At 43.5% G+C, this 17,146-nt stretch overlaps 2 protein-coding genes across 3 annotated transcripts; one reads left to right on the forward strand and one right to left on the reverse strand.

Moving 5' to 3' along the window:
- Window positions 1-8,972: 8,972 nt before the first annotated feature.
- LOC311132633 (large ribosomal subunit protein eL15) lies at window positions 8,973-11,966 on the reverse strand. 2 transcript variants are annotated; one of them, XM_084165880.1, is made up of 4 exons: window positions 11,927-11,966; window positions 11,021-11,202; window positions 10,416-10,552; window positions 8,973-9,332 (listed from the first exon to the last, which is right to left on the reverse strand). In XM_084165880.1, the coding sequence occupies exons 2-4, from the start codon at window positions 11,190-11,192 to the stop codon at window positions 9,027-9,029; spliced, it is 615 nt and encodes a 204-aa protein (XP_084022006.1). In that variant the 5' UTR covers window positions 11,193-11,202; window positions 11,927-11,966; the 3' UTR covers window positions 8,973-9,026. The 2 variants fall into 2 exon arrangements, with proteins under 2 accessions (XP_084022006.1, XP_084022007.1); XM_084165881.1 differs by having other exon boundaries at window positions 11,413-11,945.
- Window positions 11,967-12,347: 381 nt separating this feature from the next.
- On the forward strand, window positions 12,348-17,113 carry LOC311132699 (NF-kappa-B inhibitor-interacting Ras-like protein 1). The gene is made up of 4 exons (XM_084165971.1): window positions 12,348-12,500; window positions 12,676-12,786; window positions 15,334-15,575; window positions 15,869-17,113. Exons 2-4 carry the CDS (start codon window positions 12,693-12,695, stop codon window positions 16,109-16,111), a joined length of 579 nt encoding a protein of 192 aa, XP_084022097.1. The 5' UTR covers window positions 12,348-12,500; window positions 12,676-12,692; the 3' UTR covers window positions 16,112-17,113.
- Window positions 17,114-17,146: the final 33 nt, after the last annotated feature.

Consider the following 17,146-nt stretch of genomic DNA (forward strand, 5'->3'; position numbering starts at 1 on the left):
TGACAAGATTTTTCCCACATATATTGAGCTCTCCGAATTTTAAGAATGTGATAAATACATCAAGCAGTTTAAAATGTCCACACATGATTAAAATAATATATATTCTAAATGGCATATAGTACCAGTCAAAAGTTTGGACACACCTACTCATTCAAGGGTTTTTCTTTATTTTTACATTGTAGAATAATAGTGAAGACATCAAAACTATGAAATAACACATATGGAATCATGTAGTAACCAAAAGAGTGTTAAACAAATCAAAATTTGAGATTCCTTGAAGTAGCCACCCTTTGCCTTGATGACAGCTTTGCACACTCTTGGCATTCTCTCAACCAGCTTCACCTGGAATGCTTTTCCAATTGTCTTGAAGGAGTTCCCTCATATGCTGAGCACTTGTTGGCTGCTTTTCCTTCACTCTGCGGTCCAACTCATCCCAAACCATCTCAATTGGGTTGAGGTTGAGTGATTGTGGAGGCCAGGTCTTCTGATGCAGAACTCCATCACTCTCCTTCTTGGTCAAATAGCCCTTACACAGCCTGGAGGTGTGTTGGGTCATTGTCCTGTTGAAAAACAAGTGATAGTCCCACTAAGCGCAAACCAGATGGGATGGCGTATCGCTGCAGAATGCTGTGGCTAAGGAGGGATTTGCTGCCGTTTTATGGGCTCTTAACCAACCGTGCTATTTTGTTAGTTTCTTCGCATTATTTGTAACTTATTTTGTACATAATGTTGCTGCTACCGTCTCTTATGACCGAAAATAGCTTTTGGACATCAGAACAGCGATTACTCACCTTGAACTGGACAAATCATTTTTCTTTAACGAGTCGGACGAAAGGGATTTGCTCCAGACACCCGACAGGGCCCTCATCCCGGTCATTCGCAGTAGAAAGAGACAGAGATATCGCGGAAGGAGATCGGGGTGCCTGGTAAGGAGCCGGCGACTTGTGGCTAATCTGCCTTTGCCATCGGTACTATTGGCCAATGTACAATCGCTTGATAATAAAGAGGACGAACTACAAGCACGTATATCCTACCAATGGGACATTAAAAACTGTAAAATCTTATGTTTCACAGAGTCGTGGCTAAACGACGACATGAATAACATACAACTGGCGGGTTATAAACTGTATCGGCAGGATAGAACAGCAGCCTCTGGTAAGACAAGGGGTGGAGGTCTATGTATATTTGTAAACAACAGCTGGTGCACGATATCTAAGTCTCTAGGTTTTCCTCGCCTGAGGTAGAGTATATCATGATAAGCTGTAGACCACACTATCTACCAAGAGAGTTTTCATCTACTATATTCTTCGTAGCTGTCTATTTACCACCACAAACCGATGCTGGCACTAAGACCACACTCAATGAGCTGTATAAGGCCATAAGCAAACAGGAAAACGCTCATCCAGAGGCGGCGCTCCTAGTAGCCGGGGACTTTAATGCAGGGAAACTTAAATCCGTTTTACCTCATTTATACCAGCATGTTAAATGTGCAACCAGAGGGGAAAAAAACTCTAGACCACCTTTACTCCACACAAAGAGACGCGTACAAATGCTTACAAGCAAAAACTAAAGCAGGAAGCACCAGTGACTCGGTCAATAAAAAAGTGGTCAGATGAAGCAGATGCTAAGCTACAGGACTGTTTTGCTAGCACAGACTGGAATATGTTCTGGGATTCTTCCGATGGCATTGAGGAGTACACCACATCAGTCACTGGCTTCATCGATAACGTCGTCCCCACAGTGACTGTACAGTTGAAGTCGGAAGTTTACATACACTTAGGTTGGAGTCATTAAAACTCGTTTTTCAACCACTCCACAAATGTCTTGTTAACAAACTATAGTTTTGGCAAGTCGGTTAGGACATCTACTTTGTGCATGAAAGGATAATAAAAGGATTACTATTATACTATTCCAGGTATTCCTTAAAGATGAATAATTCACTGTATCACAATTCCAGTGGGTCAGAAGTTTACATACACTAAGTTGACTGTGTCTTTAAACAACTTGGAAAATTCCAGAAAACGATGTCATGGCTTTAGAAGCTTCTGATAGGCTAATTGACATCATTTGAGTCAATTGGAGGTGTACCTGTAGATGTATTTCAAGGCCTATCTTCCAACTCAGTGCCTCTTTGCTTGACATCATGGGAAAATCAAAAGAAATCAGCCAAGACCTCAGAAAAAAAGTTGTAGACCTCCACAAGTCTGGTTCATCCTTGGGAGCAATTTCCAAACGCCTGAAGGTACCACGTTCATCTGTACAAACAATAGAACGCAAGTATAAACACCATGGGACCACGCAGCCATCATACCGCTCAGGAAGGACACGCGTTCTGTTTCCTAGAGATGAACATACTTTGGTGCGAAAAGTGCACATCAATCCCAGAACAACAGCAAAGGACCTTGTGAAGATGCTGGAGGAAACAGGTACAAAAGTATCTATATCCACAGTAAAAACGAGTCCTATATCGACATGACCTGAAAGGCCGCTCAGCAAGGAAGAAGCCACTGCTCCAAAACCTCCATAAAAAAGCCAGACTACGGTTTGCAACTGCAAAAATATAACTGTTTGGCCATAATGACCATCATTATGTTTGGAGGAAAAAGTGGGCAGGCTTGCAAGCCGGAGAACACCATCCCAACCGTGAAGCACGGGGGTGGCAGCATCATGCTGTTGGGGTGCTTTGCTGCAGGAGGGACTGGTGCACTTCACAAAATAGATGGCATCATGAGGAAGGAAAATTATGTGGACATATTGAAGCAACATCTCAAGACATCAGTCAGGAAGTTAAAGCTTGGTCGCAAATGGGTCTTCCAAATGGACAATGACCCCAAGCATACTTCCAAAGTTGTGGCAAAATGGCTTAAGGACAACAAAATCAAGGTATTGGAGTGGCCATCACAAATCCCTGACCTCAATCCTATAGCAAATTTGTGTGCAGAACTGAAAAAGCGTGTGCGAGCAAGGAGGCCTACAAACCTGACTCAGTTACACCAGCTCTGTCAGGAGGAATGGGCCAAAATTCACCCAATTTATTGTGGGAAGCTTGTGGAAGGCTACCCGAAACATTTGACCCAAGTTAAATAATTTAAAGGCAATGCTACCAAATACTAATTGAGTGTATGTAAACTTCTGACCCACTGTGAATGTGATGAAAGAAATAAAAGCTGAAATAAATCATTCTCTCTACTATTATTCTGAGATTTCACATTCTTAAAATAAGGTGGTGATCCTAACTGACCTAAGACAGGGAATGTTTACTAGGATTAAATGTCAGGAATTGTGAAAAACTGAGTTTAAATGTATTTAGCTAAGGTGTATGTAAACTTCCGACTTCAACTGTACGTACATACCCCAACCATTTTTCACATTTACATTTTTGTCATTTAGCAGACGCTCTTATCCAGAGCGACTTACAGTTAGTGAGTGCATACATTTTTATTTTTTCATACTGGCCCCCCGTGGGAATCAAACCCACAACCCTGGCGTTGCAAACGCCATGCTCTACCAACTGAGCTACATCCCTGCCGGCCATTCCCTCCCCTACCCTGGACGACGCTGGGCCAATTGTGCGCCGCCCCATGGGTCTCCCGGTCGCGGCCGGCTACGACAGAGCCTGGATTCGAACCAGGATCTCTAGTGGCACAGCTAGCACTGCGATGCAGTGCCTTAGACCACTGCGCCACTCGGGAGAAGCCATAGATTACAGGCAACATCCGCACTGAGCTAAAAGGTAGAGCTGCCGCTTTCAAGGAGCAGGACTCTAACACGGAAGCTTATAAGAAATCCCGCTATGCCCTCCGACGAACCATTAAACAGGCAAAGCGTCAATACAGGACTAAGACCGAATCGTACTACACCGGCACCGACGCTCGTCGGATGTGGCAGGGCTTGCAAAATATTACAGACTACAAAGGGAAGCACAGCCACGAGCTGCCTAGTGACATGAGCCTACCAGACAAGCTAAATTACTTCTATGCTCGCTTTGAGGCAAGTAACACTGAAACATGCATGAGAGCATCAGCTGTTCCGGACGACTGTGTGATCACGCCAATGTGAGTAAGACCTTTACACAGGTCAACATTCACAAGGCCACAGGGCCAGACGGATTACCAGGACATGTACTCCGAGCATGCACTGACCAACTGGCAAGTGTCTCCGATAACATTTTCAACCTCTCCCTGTCTGAGTCTGTAATACCAACATGTTTCAAGCAGAACACCTTAGTCCCTGTGCCCAAGAACACTAAGGTAACCTGCCTAAATGACTACCGACCCGTAGCACTCATGTCTGTAGCCATGAAATGCTTTGAAAGGCTGGTCATGGCTCATATCAACACCATTATCCCAGAAACTCTAGACCCACTCCAATTTGCATACCGCCCCAAAAGATCCACAGATGATGCAATCTCTATTGCGCTCCACAGGGCCCTTTCACACCAGGACAAAAGGAACACCTATGTGAGAATGTTATTCATTCACTACAGCTCAGCGTTCAACACCATAGTGCCCTCAAAGCTCATCACTAAGCTAAGGACCCTGGGACTAAACACCTCCCTCTGCAACTGGATCCTGGACTTCCTGACGGGCCGCCCCCAGGTGGTAAGGGTAGGTAACAACACATCCGCCATGCTGATCCTCAACATGGTGCGCGTGGGTGCTCAGTCCCCTTCTGTACTCCCTGTTCACTCATGACTGCATGGCCAGGCACAACTCCAACACCATCATTAAGTTTGCCCATGACACAACAGTGGTAGGCCTGATCACCAACAACGACGAGACAGCCTATAGGGAGGAGGTCAGAGACCTGGCCGTGTGGTGTCAGGACAACAACCTCTCCCTCAACGTGATCAAGACAAAGGATATGATTGTGGACTACAGGAAAAAGAAGAGGACTGAGCACGCCCCCATTCTTGTCGACGGGGCTGTAGTGGAGCAGGTTGAGAGCTTCAAGTTCCTTGGTGTCCACATCGCCAACAAACTAACATGATCCAAGCACACCAAAACAGTCGTGAAGAGGGCACAACAAAACCTATTCCCCCTAAGGAGACTGAAAAGATTTGGCATGGGTCCTCAGATCCTCAAAAGGTTCTACAGCTACACCATGACTGGTTGCATCACTGGGGTCAAGTACGTACGGCCCAGTACATCACTGGGGTCAAGCTTCCTACCATCCAGGACCTCTATACCAGGCCGTGTCAGAGGAAGGCCCTAAAAATTGTCAAAGACTCCAGCCACCCTAGTCATAGACTGTTCTCTCTGCTACCGCACGGCAAGCGGTACCGGAGCGCCAAGTCTAGGTCCAAGAGGCTTCTAAACAGTTTCTACTACCAAGCCATAAGATTCCTGAACATCTAATCAAATGGCTATCCATCTACTCTCTGTTTATTATCAATGCATAGTCACTTTAATAACTCTACCTACATGTACATATTACCTCAATTGCCTCAACTAACCGGTGCCCCCGCACATTGACTCTGTACCGGTACCCTCTGTATATAGCCTCGCTATTGTTATTTTACTGCTGCTCTTTAATTATTTGTGATGTTTTTGTTTTTTCTCCAAAAAACTGCATTGTTGGTTAAGGGCTTGTAAGTAAGCATTTCACTGTAAGGTCTACTACACCTGTTGTATTCGGCGCATGTGACAAATACAATTTGATTTGGTAGCCATGCTGGTTTAGTGTGCCTTGAATTCTAAATAAATCACAGACAGTGTCACCAGCAAAGCACCCCCACACCATCACACCTCCTCCTCCATGCTTCACGGTGGGAACCACACATGCGGAGATCATCCGTTCATCTACACTGCGTCTCACAAAGACAGCAATTCGACCATGAAGGCCTGATTCACACAGTCTCCTTTGAACAGTTGATGTTGAGATGTGTCTGTTACTTGAACTCTGTGAAGCATTTATTTGGGCTGTAATTTCTGAGGCTGGTAACTCTAATGAACTTATCCTCTGCAGCAGAGGTAACTCTGGGTCTTCCTTTCCTGTGGCGGTCCTCATGAGAGCCAGTTTCATCATAGCGCTTGATGGTTTTTGCGACTGCACTTAAAGTAATGATGGACTGTCATTTCTCTTTGCTTATTTGAGCTGTTCTTGCCATAATATGGACTTGGTATTTTACCAAATAGGGCTATCTTCTGTATACCACCCCTACCTTGTCACAACACAACTGATTGGCTCAAACGTATTAAGAAGGAAAGAAATTACACAAATTAACTTTTAAGCACACCTGTTAATTGAAATACATTCCAGGTGACTACCTCATGAAACTGGTTGAGAGAATGCCAAGTGTGCAAAGCTGTCATCAAGGCAAAGGGTGGCAATGTTGAAGAATATCAAATATAAAACTTATTTTGATTTGTTTAAAAATGTTTTGGTTACTACATGATTCCATGTGTTATTTCATAGTTTTGATCTCTTCTTTATTCTACAGTGTAGAAAATAGTAAAAATAAAGAAAAACCCTGGAATGAGTAGGTGTGTCCAAACTTTTGACTGGTACTGTATATTATTATTATATTATAAAATGCATTCTAACATTGGCAGCAAAGGCTTCTTCACACAGTCCAAAATAAAAAATGTACTTTTTCAAATGGTTTTCATTATTAAAAATAATTCAACAATTTCATGTGTGTAAGCTCACCAGCTTCTAGTCCCAAAACCCGGAAATGAGTTACCTCTGGTTTGTTCAGCCTTTCCTATAGGGAAAATTAATGGGGAAAGAATAGAGTTTTGGGATAAATGCCAAAAATAAGGTTTGAGATTATCACAGGTTTAGGAGATCTTATACGATTTGTTCTATGAGATAATATCAGTCAGTTAACGTGACCTTTATGAATTATGTAGCCTTAATGTGCTTTTTTTTTACATAAATGCTTCAAAATTCACAGAAAGTTACATTAGCTGATGAAGATTATCTCATAGAACCACAGACCTTATTTTTGGCAAAACTGTTTTGATACTGTAACAATGCTGCTAACAGTCTCTTCGGTAACCTACACTCTCACTGTAGGGCATGATAGGAGAAAAATGATCCTCGTGTCCAAGAGGTGAGGCAGAGGCCACAGAGACGGGAGGCAACATGAGGGCAACATGAGGGACACACACAGGTAACAGCTTGTTTCTTTACTCAGAAACGAGGGCAAAATGTAGATATCTGGGTGTAGGTCTGCATGTGCATTCAAAACACATGCAGCAAAGTAGACATCACATGTAGCAAAGCACAGCAATCACAGATCAGATCTGTACACTAGTGTGTTTTCATATAGCTAACCAAGGAGGAAAATAATGAAGTAGTTGTTCTGCGGGACATCAATGAAATTGAGTAGCTGGTTGACCTTACTGCAGCATCCTCTGGATATATGGGAGGTATTATATTCAACCATGCGAGGGACAAATGGAACCCAAAGAGTTGTTGAAAACCTCTCATGTCTTCACCCACTTTGTTCCTGACTCCATGCACCTTGGTTGAAATGGGATGAACCACATAATTTCTCCAGCAGCACCCTCTGTCCCAGAACAGGTGAAACTGACTCTGACGAGCTGTTTCACTAGATCTCCCACACACTTCCTTGTCAACAAGAATAATGTGGCTACCTCGCTTTTCAACCAAGGTCGGTGCATGAACGAGGACCGAATTTGAAGATAAGTAGGACAAGGATCTTTCAACAACTCTCAGAGGACAATGGAAGTTCACTTCAAATACGACAGTAACACACATTGATTTTAAGAGAATTTGAAGTCAGCTTTGTAGATTTCCTGCTTCACTCAGTTGCTTGACAGACATGGAAACCACCACCCCACTGTTCCAAGCTGCCTTGATGGGTTTGGAGCAGCCATATCCCAAAGAAGACTTCTCCTGACCAGCTCCCATTTCCCTGGTTCTTTGGCTTCCTCTGCCACCACAATGAAAAAAAGACAGACAAGCCCACGCCTTTCTTCAGTTTTTGTTTTGGTGGAATTCTGGTCACCGGTGACGTGAACACTGCAGTGCCCCCAGCTGAATCTGTGTAAGAACGGGCCTGGGAGAAATGTGAGAAAGTTATATAAATGACCACCACATTGTTCTCCAACTCAACGCCCTTGCTGCTCTAGCTTTTCAGTCCTTTCAAACAGTGGATTGCCTCTTTACGTTGAACTGAGTAGTGGTGCAACAGGTTAGGGGGAAGAGGCCAGTGCTTCACATCGTGTTACTTTACCATTTAGCTTAAAACCTGTGCTTAATGTTGAGCAGTCTAATGTGTGATATTAAGGCATTTATAGTCCAACTTAAAATATGTCTTCCAGTTTAGATTAATAATTAAACTGACATTTAGCCCATACATTGTCAATTGAGTGACAAATATATTTTATTCAATGAGAAGACAACTATACTTTTTCATCTTTGAAAAGATTCTCCCTTCTGACCTGGGACTCGAACCCACCACCCTCCAGATGCTGTCCCACTTCTTTAACCTCTAGGTCGGGGCTCTCCAAAACCGTTCCTGGAGCACTACACTCCTGTAGGTTTTTGCTCAAACCCCAGTTGTCACCAACTTGATTCAGCTTATTAACCAACTAAGTATTAGTCAGGTGTGCTAGATCAGTGTTGAAGACAACCTACAGGACAGTAGCTCTCCAGAAACGTGTCGAGTGCTCTTGCTCTAGGGCACTCGACACAGGTTCACTTACTATTATCCCCCAAAACACATTAACCCATCCTGAGGAAAACCTAGATGTAATGACAAAGCGTGCACTGTAGACACTGGTTCAAATCAGTTCCTCTTGCTGTCATATTGGTCAATAGTTCTGACAGGGTGCCTTTCCATTAATCACATTTCACAAGTTTGTGAAAATGCTAGTATGTCAGTTTCGCTTATCCTAGTTACTAACCACTATCTGTATAACTTTATCGCCCAAGATATCAAATGGCAGCTCCTACACCCAAAATGAACAGCCCTTAAAAATACAACACATCAGACCAACAATTTGTCACCATAAAAAGGCATGTGTTTATTTCTTTAAATGTACAGACACCCTCTAGCGGTAGCGGTGCAGCTGCAGGGTATTGCGTCTCTTCCAGGCTGCCCGGCGGGAACCACCCATGGTCAGGTGGAACTTGTGGCCCTTGCCCAGGCCGCGGCTCTTCTTGCCCGCGGATGTCAGGCCACGCATCTCCCTGTGCTTGTGCACGGGCCTGGTGATCCATTGGGTGTCAGGGTTGCGTCTGATAGCCTTGTGGAAGGTGTCGATCAGGATCACCTCGAAGAACTTGTAGGTGGAGTCCTCTCCTACCCAGTAGGAGGCTAGCACCCTCAGGCCTCCACAGTGTCGGCCAGCACGCTCCTGTTGGGGAGACCGAAGACCAAACAGGTCAGACAAGTCACATCCAGAAACTTAGGTATAAATGTAAAATCACTGATATGCAGAGGTGTTCCACACAACCACAAATGCAGGTGAAACCACTCAACATTTCATAACGGATAGAACATTATGCCGGGGGCTGGTCTAGTGATCGCACTGCAGACCCCAGACTGTGCATGGCCCCCTGCGGCAAGGTTTTTATCCCCAGTTACACCACCTTCAATTTCATCTACCTCTACCTCATCCACATTACACACCATCTGTTGAGCAATTCTAGCTGTATGCTTAAATCTCAAATGTATGGGAAAGATCTGAAATGAGGAAATCATTGCACCATGTCACATTCATTTGAGAGTGAGGCATACACATATGGATTAGACTCGACATTAAAGTAATCACCAAGTCCAATGTGAAGAGAATACCATTCACTTAGTTTTCAATACAATACCGTTTTAAATACAACCAAGATACTTTTGTAAACAATGCATTATTTTCTCTGTGGTTTCAGACAAATTGGCTTATTTCAGACAGGTTTCACCATAGTCGATAAGCTGGGGAAAAAAGTTGAGCATCATTAACCACATTGAGGATGCATTAACGGTGTTGATGAAAGGGGTGCAATTTGAAATGTGAGCCTTGTTTCAGAAAAGAGCACCACAGTAAGCAAAATGGCAAATTCCAACATGCCTATCAGAGGACAATGGGGCCAATATTAAATTACTTTTACCTATCCAATATGTTCATATCTGCACAAGTGCCTAGAAGTGGGGCAATGTTAGATTCGGAATCGAGCATCCATTTGCCAAATTAAGTCAGATCAGTGACATCCTTGTGCAGTTCATAGTAACTTCTCCCTGAAGTGTGCAATCATTCACTACCCCTCATGGATTTAAAATAAATACTGACCGAAGTAAAATGTTGTATAAAATAAAAACTCTAGCCCAAGTTAACGCCAATCCTATGCTTTTCAAGTCCTAGAAAAAAAGTGAGCAAGTACAACATTTAGAGAGAAGGGAAGAGAATCAGACCACAACTTGGGAGATGCACCTGTACAGGAGCACTTACCTCAGCAGTGGACTGGAGGCTGCGGGCGAACTTGATCTGGTTGACACCATGGTGGACGGGCTTGCCGTAGGTGGCACCCTTGGGCACGGGGCGCTTGCGGCCTCCACGGCGAACGCGGACACGGTAGATGACGTAGCCTGTTATATGGAGAGAAGTCAGGAAGATATCAATGACATGTCAAATAAAGGACATAGTAAATAACAGCCTGTCATATGAGATCAGCAACATGTCAAATAATAAAAGAGGACATTAATGGCACAACCACTTGGTCCACCTTTCATGTGAATCAACACTTAAACGGATAAGTGACTCGCAGGTATTAACGAAAGCACAAACAGGCGATCAGAATACCATTACTGCCTAATCACAGCAATAGGGCTACAACATATTACATCTTTAACTTATCACACCAATGCATCAGACAACATCCTACACCCTGCCTCATGTGGCAAACTTGAGGATCAAAGGTGACATGAGTGAGAAACGATCAACTATGAAGCATAAGCATGCAACAGATTACCAGTACTGCAAAGTTACATGAGTCTATAACATTACCCAAGAAGATTCAGTCTGCATTCTACGATTTGAATGAAACAGACACCCACCTTGTTTGCACTTGTACCCTAGTCTGCGGGCCTTGTCGGGTCTGGTGGGTCTAGGCGCACGGTGGAGACCAGAGAGCTGACGGTACTGCCAGCAACGGACGCGCAAGAGGAAGCGCATCACGTCGGACTGCTTCTTGCGCCATAGCTCCTGCATATATTTGTACGCTCCCATCTTGGACTAACTGTGAGAAAAGGCAAAGAGAAATATGTTGCTAAGCACGTTTACTTTGTTTACAACGTACCTTTAACTATTGAAGTCATTTTTTTTTAGTCATTTAGCAGACGCTCTTATCCAGAGCGACTTACATGAGCAATTAAGGTTAAGATTTTTCACCTAGTTGGCTCGGGGATTAGAACCAGAGACCTTTCGGTTACTGGCACAACGCTCTTACCCACTAAGCCACCTGCCGCCCTGTCATGAATGACATCTTCGAGTTAGTACTTTTGGGATCATTTCTGTTTAATTCTAGACCCACTGGAAATCTGTATTCGGGTAGCATGAGCCTCGCGGTAGGCCCCGATGCCTACAGTCCTACACACTAGATAGGTAGCTAGTTAGCCGGCTAGTACTCAATAACACACAACCACTTAAGTTCCAAAAACACCAAATAGTCACAAGAAAAACCTCGAACGCACCAAATACACACATTTTTATAAACACTGAATGTCATTGGCTAATAACTTTCTACCCTCGCTCCGTGGCATTACAAAATAGACCCGTGCACTACTTCGGGTACACAGTGCAATATTCATATTTTCCTACATTAAAATGCAGAAATTGAAGTACTATGTTATTAACTAGGCATCCCGTTAACCAAATCCATAACTATACAACCTGATGGTAACGTTTTCATTCAGATTTTTGATGGATTCTACATTCTGAAAAACAATAAAATACTCGCTTACATGATGGCGTATAAGCCGGAAAGAAAGAGAAAACGTACCCAGCATGCTTTATGAAAACGTCAGTGACACAGTTCTGGTCAGACGCCTGGGTATTGTAGTTTATTCCAATAATGTTCATATTTTTCATATACTTTTCACCTAACTTCATAACCTGATTTTGATGGTTTTTACATTTTAGAACTGAAAATCACAACCAGATTTAAATAAAAGTAGCTACTTTTATACATTGTGCTTTGAAATTTGGTCCACTACACTTTTATCGATTTTACAATTTTCATTGGCAGCTGGTAATATACGTTTTTCTTTTACATTTATTAATGCATATTACAAATAAATGTATAAATTATTTTTATACAGTGCATTTTCTCTCCAAATTTTACACCCCAAACCCCGCCTGTGAACATGCGCGTAGAGAATCATTGGAACTTCCTTGTTGTCAAAAGACAGAATGGATGCTGTGATTTTAGCTAACGTTAGCTAGCTAAATAACTTCAAAGTAACATAGATACGCAGTTAATTGCAATAATAATTGTAATCTCTCCATTTGTCCAACTCTGCCAGCTTTTAAACCAAGGTACGTGTTTTATCGTATAAAGCTAGCTACTTAACTTTGGATGCGATGTTGAGGAAGGTGCTTCCATAGATAGAACAATGAGCAAATATTTGATGCTTCAACTAGTTGACTAGCCAGCTAGTAGTTAGCCAGCTCATCTTCTAGCTATTTTACATTTCTTTTTCTGCTATTGCAGGTTTTTGCGTTATCGAAATGGGGAAAGGCTGCAAAGTTGTGGTGTGTGGTTTGGCATCTGTAGGAAAAACAGCCATCCTTGAACAGCTGTTGTATGGCAATCACGCTGTTGGTAAGTTAATGACGGTAAACTTGAATTTGGCTGTGCTTGTGAGAGATGAACACTGTGTAAAATGTGTTTGTAGTGTTCAAGAGGAATTAGCATTGTATTGGAAAATGTAGCCTGTAATGTCCAGTTATTTGGAACAAAACAGTGTTCTTCTTTTCTTTCACTATGCAACTTTAGCAGATTAAATCTGTAACTAAGTATATGCATGGCTTCATATGAAGGTGTATTGAAGACCATGGTCTGGGATGAAGCAGAGAACTGCTAAATACCGTCCAGCATGGTGTGAGCTTGTTGTGGCTTTAGAGCCAATTTATGCTTGATCCGAAAATGGGGTCAGAGGCGCGGTATGGATGATGTGACGCAATTGCCAAGCCCCAGAGGCACGCAGAGGCCAAATTGAGGTCCGTACCGCATCGCCATGCGCCTCTCAAATTTTGTAAGAGCCAATTTATGCTTAATCTATAAATGTGGTCTGAGGCGCCATATGGATGGTGTGACACAATTGCGGATACTCTGGAGTCAAGCAGAGACCAAATTGAGCTCCATATGGCATTGATGTGCTCCTCTCAAATTTCGTAACAATGCTCCATATAACTCTGCATTGACATGATTTGTTGATTGGAGGTGAGGGCGGGAGGTACTGTATAAACAACAGCTCTGCACTGCTCCACGAAGCCAAGATGTATGAATTCCCTGAATTCTACAAAGGCTGTATCATTGTAAATGCTGAACGGCCAATGCAGACGTCGGATTGCTGCTCATTGACTACAGCTCAGCCTTCAACACCACAGTACCCTCCAAGCTCATCATTAAGCTCGGGACCTGGGTCTGAACCCTACCCTGTGCAACTGGGTGCTGGACTTCCTGACGGGCCGCCTCCAGGTGGTGAAGGTAGGCAACAACACCTCCACTACGCTGATCTTCAACACAGGGGCCCCACAAGGGTGCATGCTCAGCCCCCTCCTATACTCCCTGTTCACCCATGACTGCGTGGCCACGAATGCCTCTAACTCAATCATCAAGTTTGCAGACGACACAACAGTAGTAGGCCTGATTACCAACAATGACGAGACAGCCTACAGGGAGGAGGTGAGGGCCCTGGCGGAGTGGTGCCAGGAAAATAACCTCTCCCTCAACGTCAACAAAACGAAGGTGCTAATCGTGGACTTCAGGAGACAGCAGAGGGAGCACTCCCCCATCCACATCGAGAAGGTGAAAAGCTTCAAGTTCCTCGGTGTACACATCACTGACTATCTGAACTGGTCCAACCACACAGACAGTGTGATGAAGAAGGCGCAACAGTGCCTCTTCAACCTTAGGAGGCTGAAGAAATTTGGCTTGGCCCCTAAGACCCTCACAAAATGTTACAGATGCACCATTGAGAGCATCCTGTTGGGCTGTATCACCACCTGGTACTGCAACTGCACCGCCTGCAACCACAGGGCTCTCCAGAGGGTGGTGCGGTCTTCCCAACGCATCACTGGGGGCACATTGCCTGCCCTCCAGGACACCTACAGTACTCAATGTCACAGGAAGGCCAAAAAGATCATCAAGGACATCAACCACCCGAGCCACCGCCTGTTCACACCGCTATCATCCAGAAGGAGAGGTCAGTACAGGTGCATCAAAGCTGGGACCGAGAGACTGAAAAACAGCTTCTATCTTAAGGCCATCAGGCTGTTGAATAGCCATCACTATCCGGCCTCCACCCAGTACCCTGCCTTGAACATAGTCACTGTCACTAGCCGGCTACCACCCGTTACTGAACCCTGCACCTTAGAGACTGCTGCCCTATAGACATGGAATCACTACTCACTTTAATAATGGAACACTGGTCACTTTAATAATGTTTACATACTGTTTTACTCATTTCATATGTATATACTGTATTCTAGTCAATGCCATCCTATTCAACAATTGCTGTATATATACTATTCTATCCTACGTGTTCTACAGATATACTACATATTCTATCCACATACTGTCCATGTCTATACATTCTGTCATATATACATTTATACACACACACACACTCCGACATTGCTCGTCCTAATATTTATATATTTCTTAATTCCATTGTTTTGCTTTTAGATTTGTGTGTATTGTTGTGAATTATTAGATATAATAATAATAATAATAAATGTCATTTAGCAGACGCTTTTATCCAAAGCGACTTACAGTCATGTGGGCATACATTTTTACGTATGAGTGGTCCCGGGGATCGAACCCACTACCCTGGCGTTACAAGCGCCATGCTCTACCAATTGAGCTACAGAGGACCACATTACTGGACCATTACTGCACTGTTGGAGCTAGGAATACAAGCATTTCACTACAACCGCAATAACAGCTGCTAAATATGTGTATGCAACCAATAACATTTGATTTGGATTGACCATGCAGCGCCTTTAAGAGTTGAATACCCCTGCTATAGAATATAAATACTGTATTTAACCGAGAGTTGAGTGAGCACTGCCTACCTACATTACCTACTAGACTGTTGTGTTGAACACAACCATTGAATGATCCATTGTCTTCTGTCTGTTGCAGGTTCAGAGTCCACTGAGACCCAGGAGGATGTGTATGTGGCATCGGTGGAGACAGATCGTGGTGTGAAGGAACAGTTACGTCTCTATGACACCAGGGGGCTCCATGAGGGCCTGGACCTTCCCAAGCACTACTACTCTGTGGCAGACGGCTTTGTGCTGGTCTACAGTGTGGACAGCCTGGAGTCCTTCAAGAAGGTGGACGTCCTCAAGAAAGAGATAGACAAATCCAGAGACAAGAAAGAGGTACTGGGATTGTGAATGATTGAAACTCGCCCTAAGGGTTAAGTGTGTGTGGTTTAAATAAATAAAAAGTCAAATGAGCCAGGTTTCATTGAATGTTTTGGCCACAAACAGCTAATCAATTTACATCAGCAGTTGTCACAGTGCTTTTATTCTAACCCGGCCTAGACCCCAAAGAGCAAGTAGAAGCACATTGGCCAGAAAAAAACTACTATAAACCAAAACACAAATCAGAACCTCATACTATCGCTGTTGAGTTTAGTTGGAGTGTCCCCTCTTCCGCCGTCTTCCTCCAGGTGATGGTGATCGTGCTAGGGAACAAGACGGACCTGCGTGAGCGTCGTCAGGTGGAGCAGGAGGCAGCGCAGCAGTGGGCACGGGGGGAGAAGGTCAAGCTATGGGAGGTCAGCGTCACTGAGAGGAACTCTCTCATCGAACCCTTCACCATGCTCACCAGCCGCCTCACACAGCCTCAGAGCAAGTCTGCCTTCCCTCTTCCAGGACGTAAGAGCAAGGCCACGCCGTCCAACGACATATGAACTGAACTCAACCTCAAGAGCGCCTGTTCGAAGTACTTCAGGGGGGAGATGTTAGAGTAGGATTGACGAGTTAGCCAGCCAACTTCAATTAATATTCGGACTTCATATCGCCATGAAATATGGGCATAGACATAGTAACTGACTCGACATTCCATAGACAACCCATATTAAAATAAAGCTTTTTTTAATGATCTAGCAAATTAAGAGATGTATCTTAATGTTTATCGAAGTTAGCTGGCTAAATGAGTGAGCCTGCTTTGTGGTATCATAGACTTCTCTGGTTTCAGTGTGCCCCATCCTATGGGAGGGCAATAGTAGCCGCTTTACAGCAAGGTCTAGGCCCATCTAATGCGCCTTTTGGAGTGAGGCTTATTACCTAGTGTATGGCCTACTACCATCTAGTGTATGGCATATTACCAGTTTAATACCTAGTGTATGGACCGGTAGCAATAAAAAAATGGTACTACCTTGATCAGGTCTGTTGCTCATGTCTGTGATTATTAAATGTCTTTCATCAGTTGCACCCTAAATGGTTGATTTTGTTAAAATATTTTTAAAAACCTGTACTTTATTAGCTTTGTACATTTTAATTTTGTTTAACTAATTTATTTGTCACTTTACTAAACTTAAATTTCTAGTGGGTAGGAATGGGATAAAATGTAGGACACAATTGTGTCTCAATGAAATGTCTGTTGGCTTCTGTGGTGCGTCCAAATAATATCCTTTCTCCTGAAGTGTACACTCGTTCACTACTACAAATCTAAAAGCATTGGATTGGTGGAGGCATGGGCAATTCAGTGAATTGAAGTGAACACATGCACACTTTTGGAGGAAGGAGAGGTAATTGGAACATTGCCTGTGTCCTTCATGTCTTGTGTGTGAGAATAAATGTAATATTTTTTTGCTGCTACTTAGTTGGTTTTGTTTGTTGCTGTCCATCTGCACAAGTATTTCAGTTTGAACGCCATTTAACAATAAATGGAGGGACTGTATTCATCAGCAACACACCTAGACAGTATGTGCTGTATAGGCTAA

Source organism: Coregonus lavaretus, assembly GCF_964263955.1.
Source record: "Coregonus lavaretus genome assembly, chromosome: 7".
In the NCBI taxonomy this organism is placed as follows: Eukaryota; Metazoa; Chordata; class Actinopteri; order Salmoniformes; family Salmonidae; genus Coregonus; species Coregonus lavaretus.

Bases quoted from the DNA above. Each gene is read 5' to 3' on its own strand.
- LOC311132633 (XM_084165880.1), bottom strand. From the start codon at position 11,192: ATGGGAGCGTACAAATATATGCAGGAGCTATGGCGCAAGAAGCAGTCC. The intron at 10,553-11,020 runs GTGGGTGTCTGT...TCCATATAACAG, and splicing joins AGGGTACAAGTGCAAACAAG to GCTACGTCATCTACCGTGTC. The intron at 9,333-10,415 runs GTAAGTGCTCCT...TCTCCCCAACAG, and splicing joins GCCTCCAGTCCACTGCTGAG to GAGCGTGCTGGCCGACACTG.
- LOC311132699 (XM_084165971.1), top strand. From the start codon at position 12,693: ATGGGGAAAGGCTGCAAAGTTGTGGTGTGTGGTTTGGCATCTGTAGGA. The intron at 12,787-15,333 runs GTAAGTTAATGA...TGTCTGTTGCAG, and splicing joins GTATGGCAATCACGCTGTTG to GTTCAGAGTCCACTGAGACC. The intron at 15,576-15,868 runs GTACTGGGATTG...GTCTTCCTCCAG, and splicing joins AATCCAGAGACAAGAAAGAG to GTGATGGTGATCGTGCTAGG.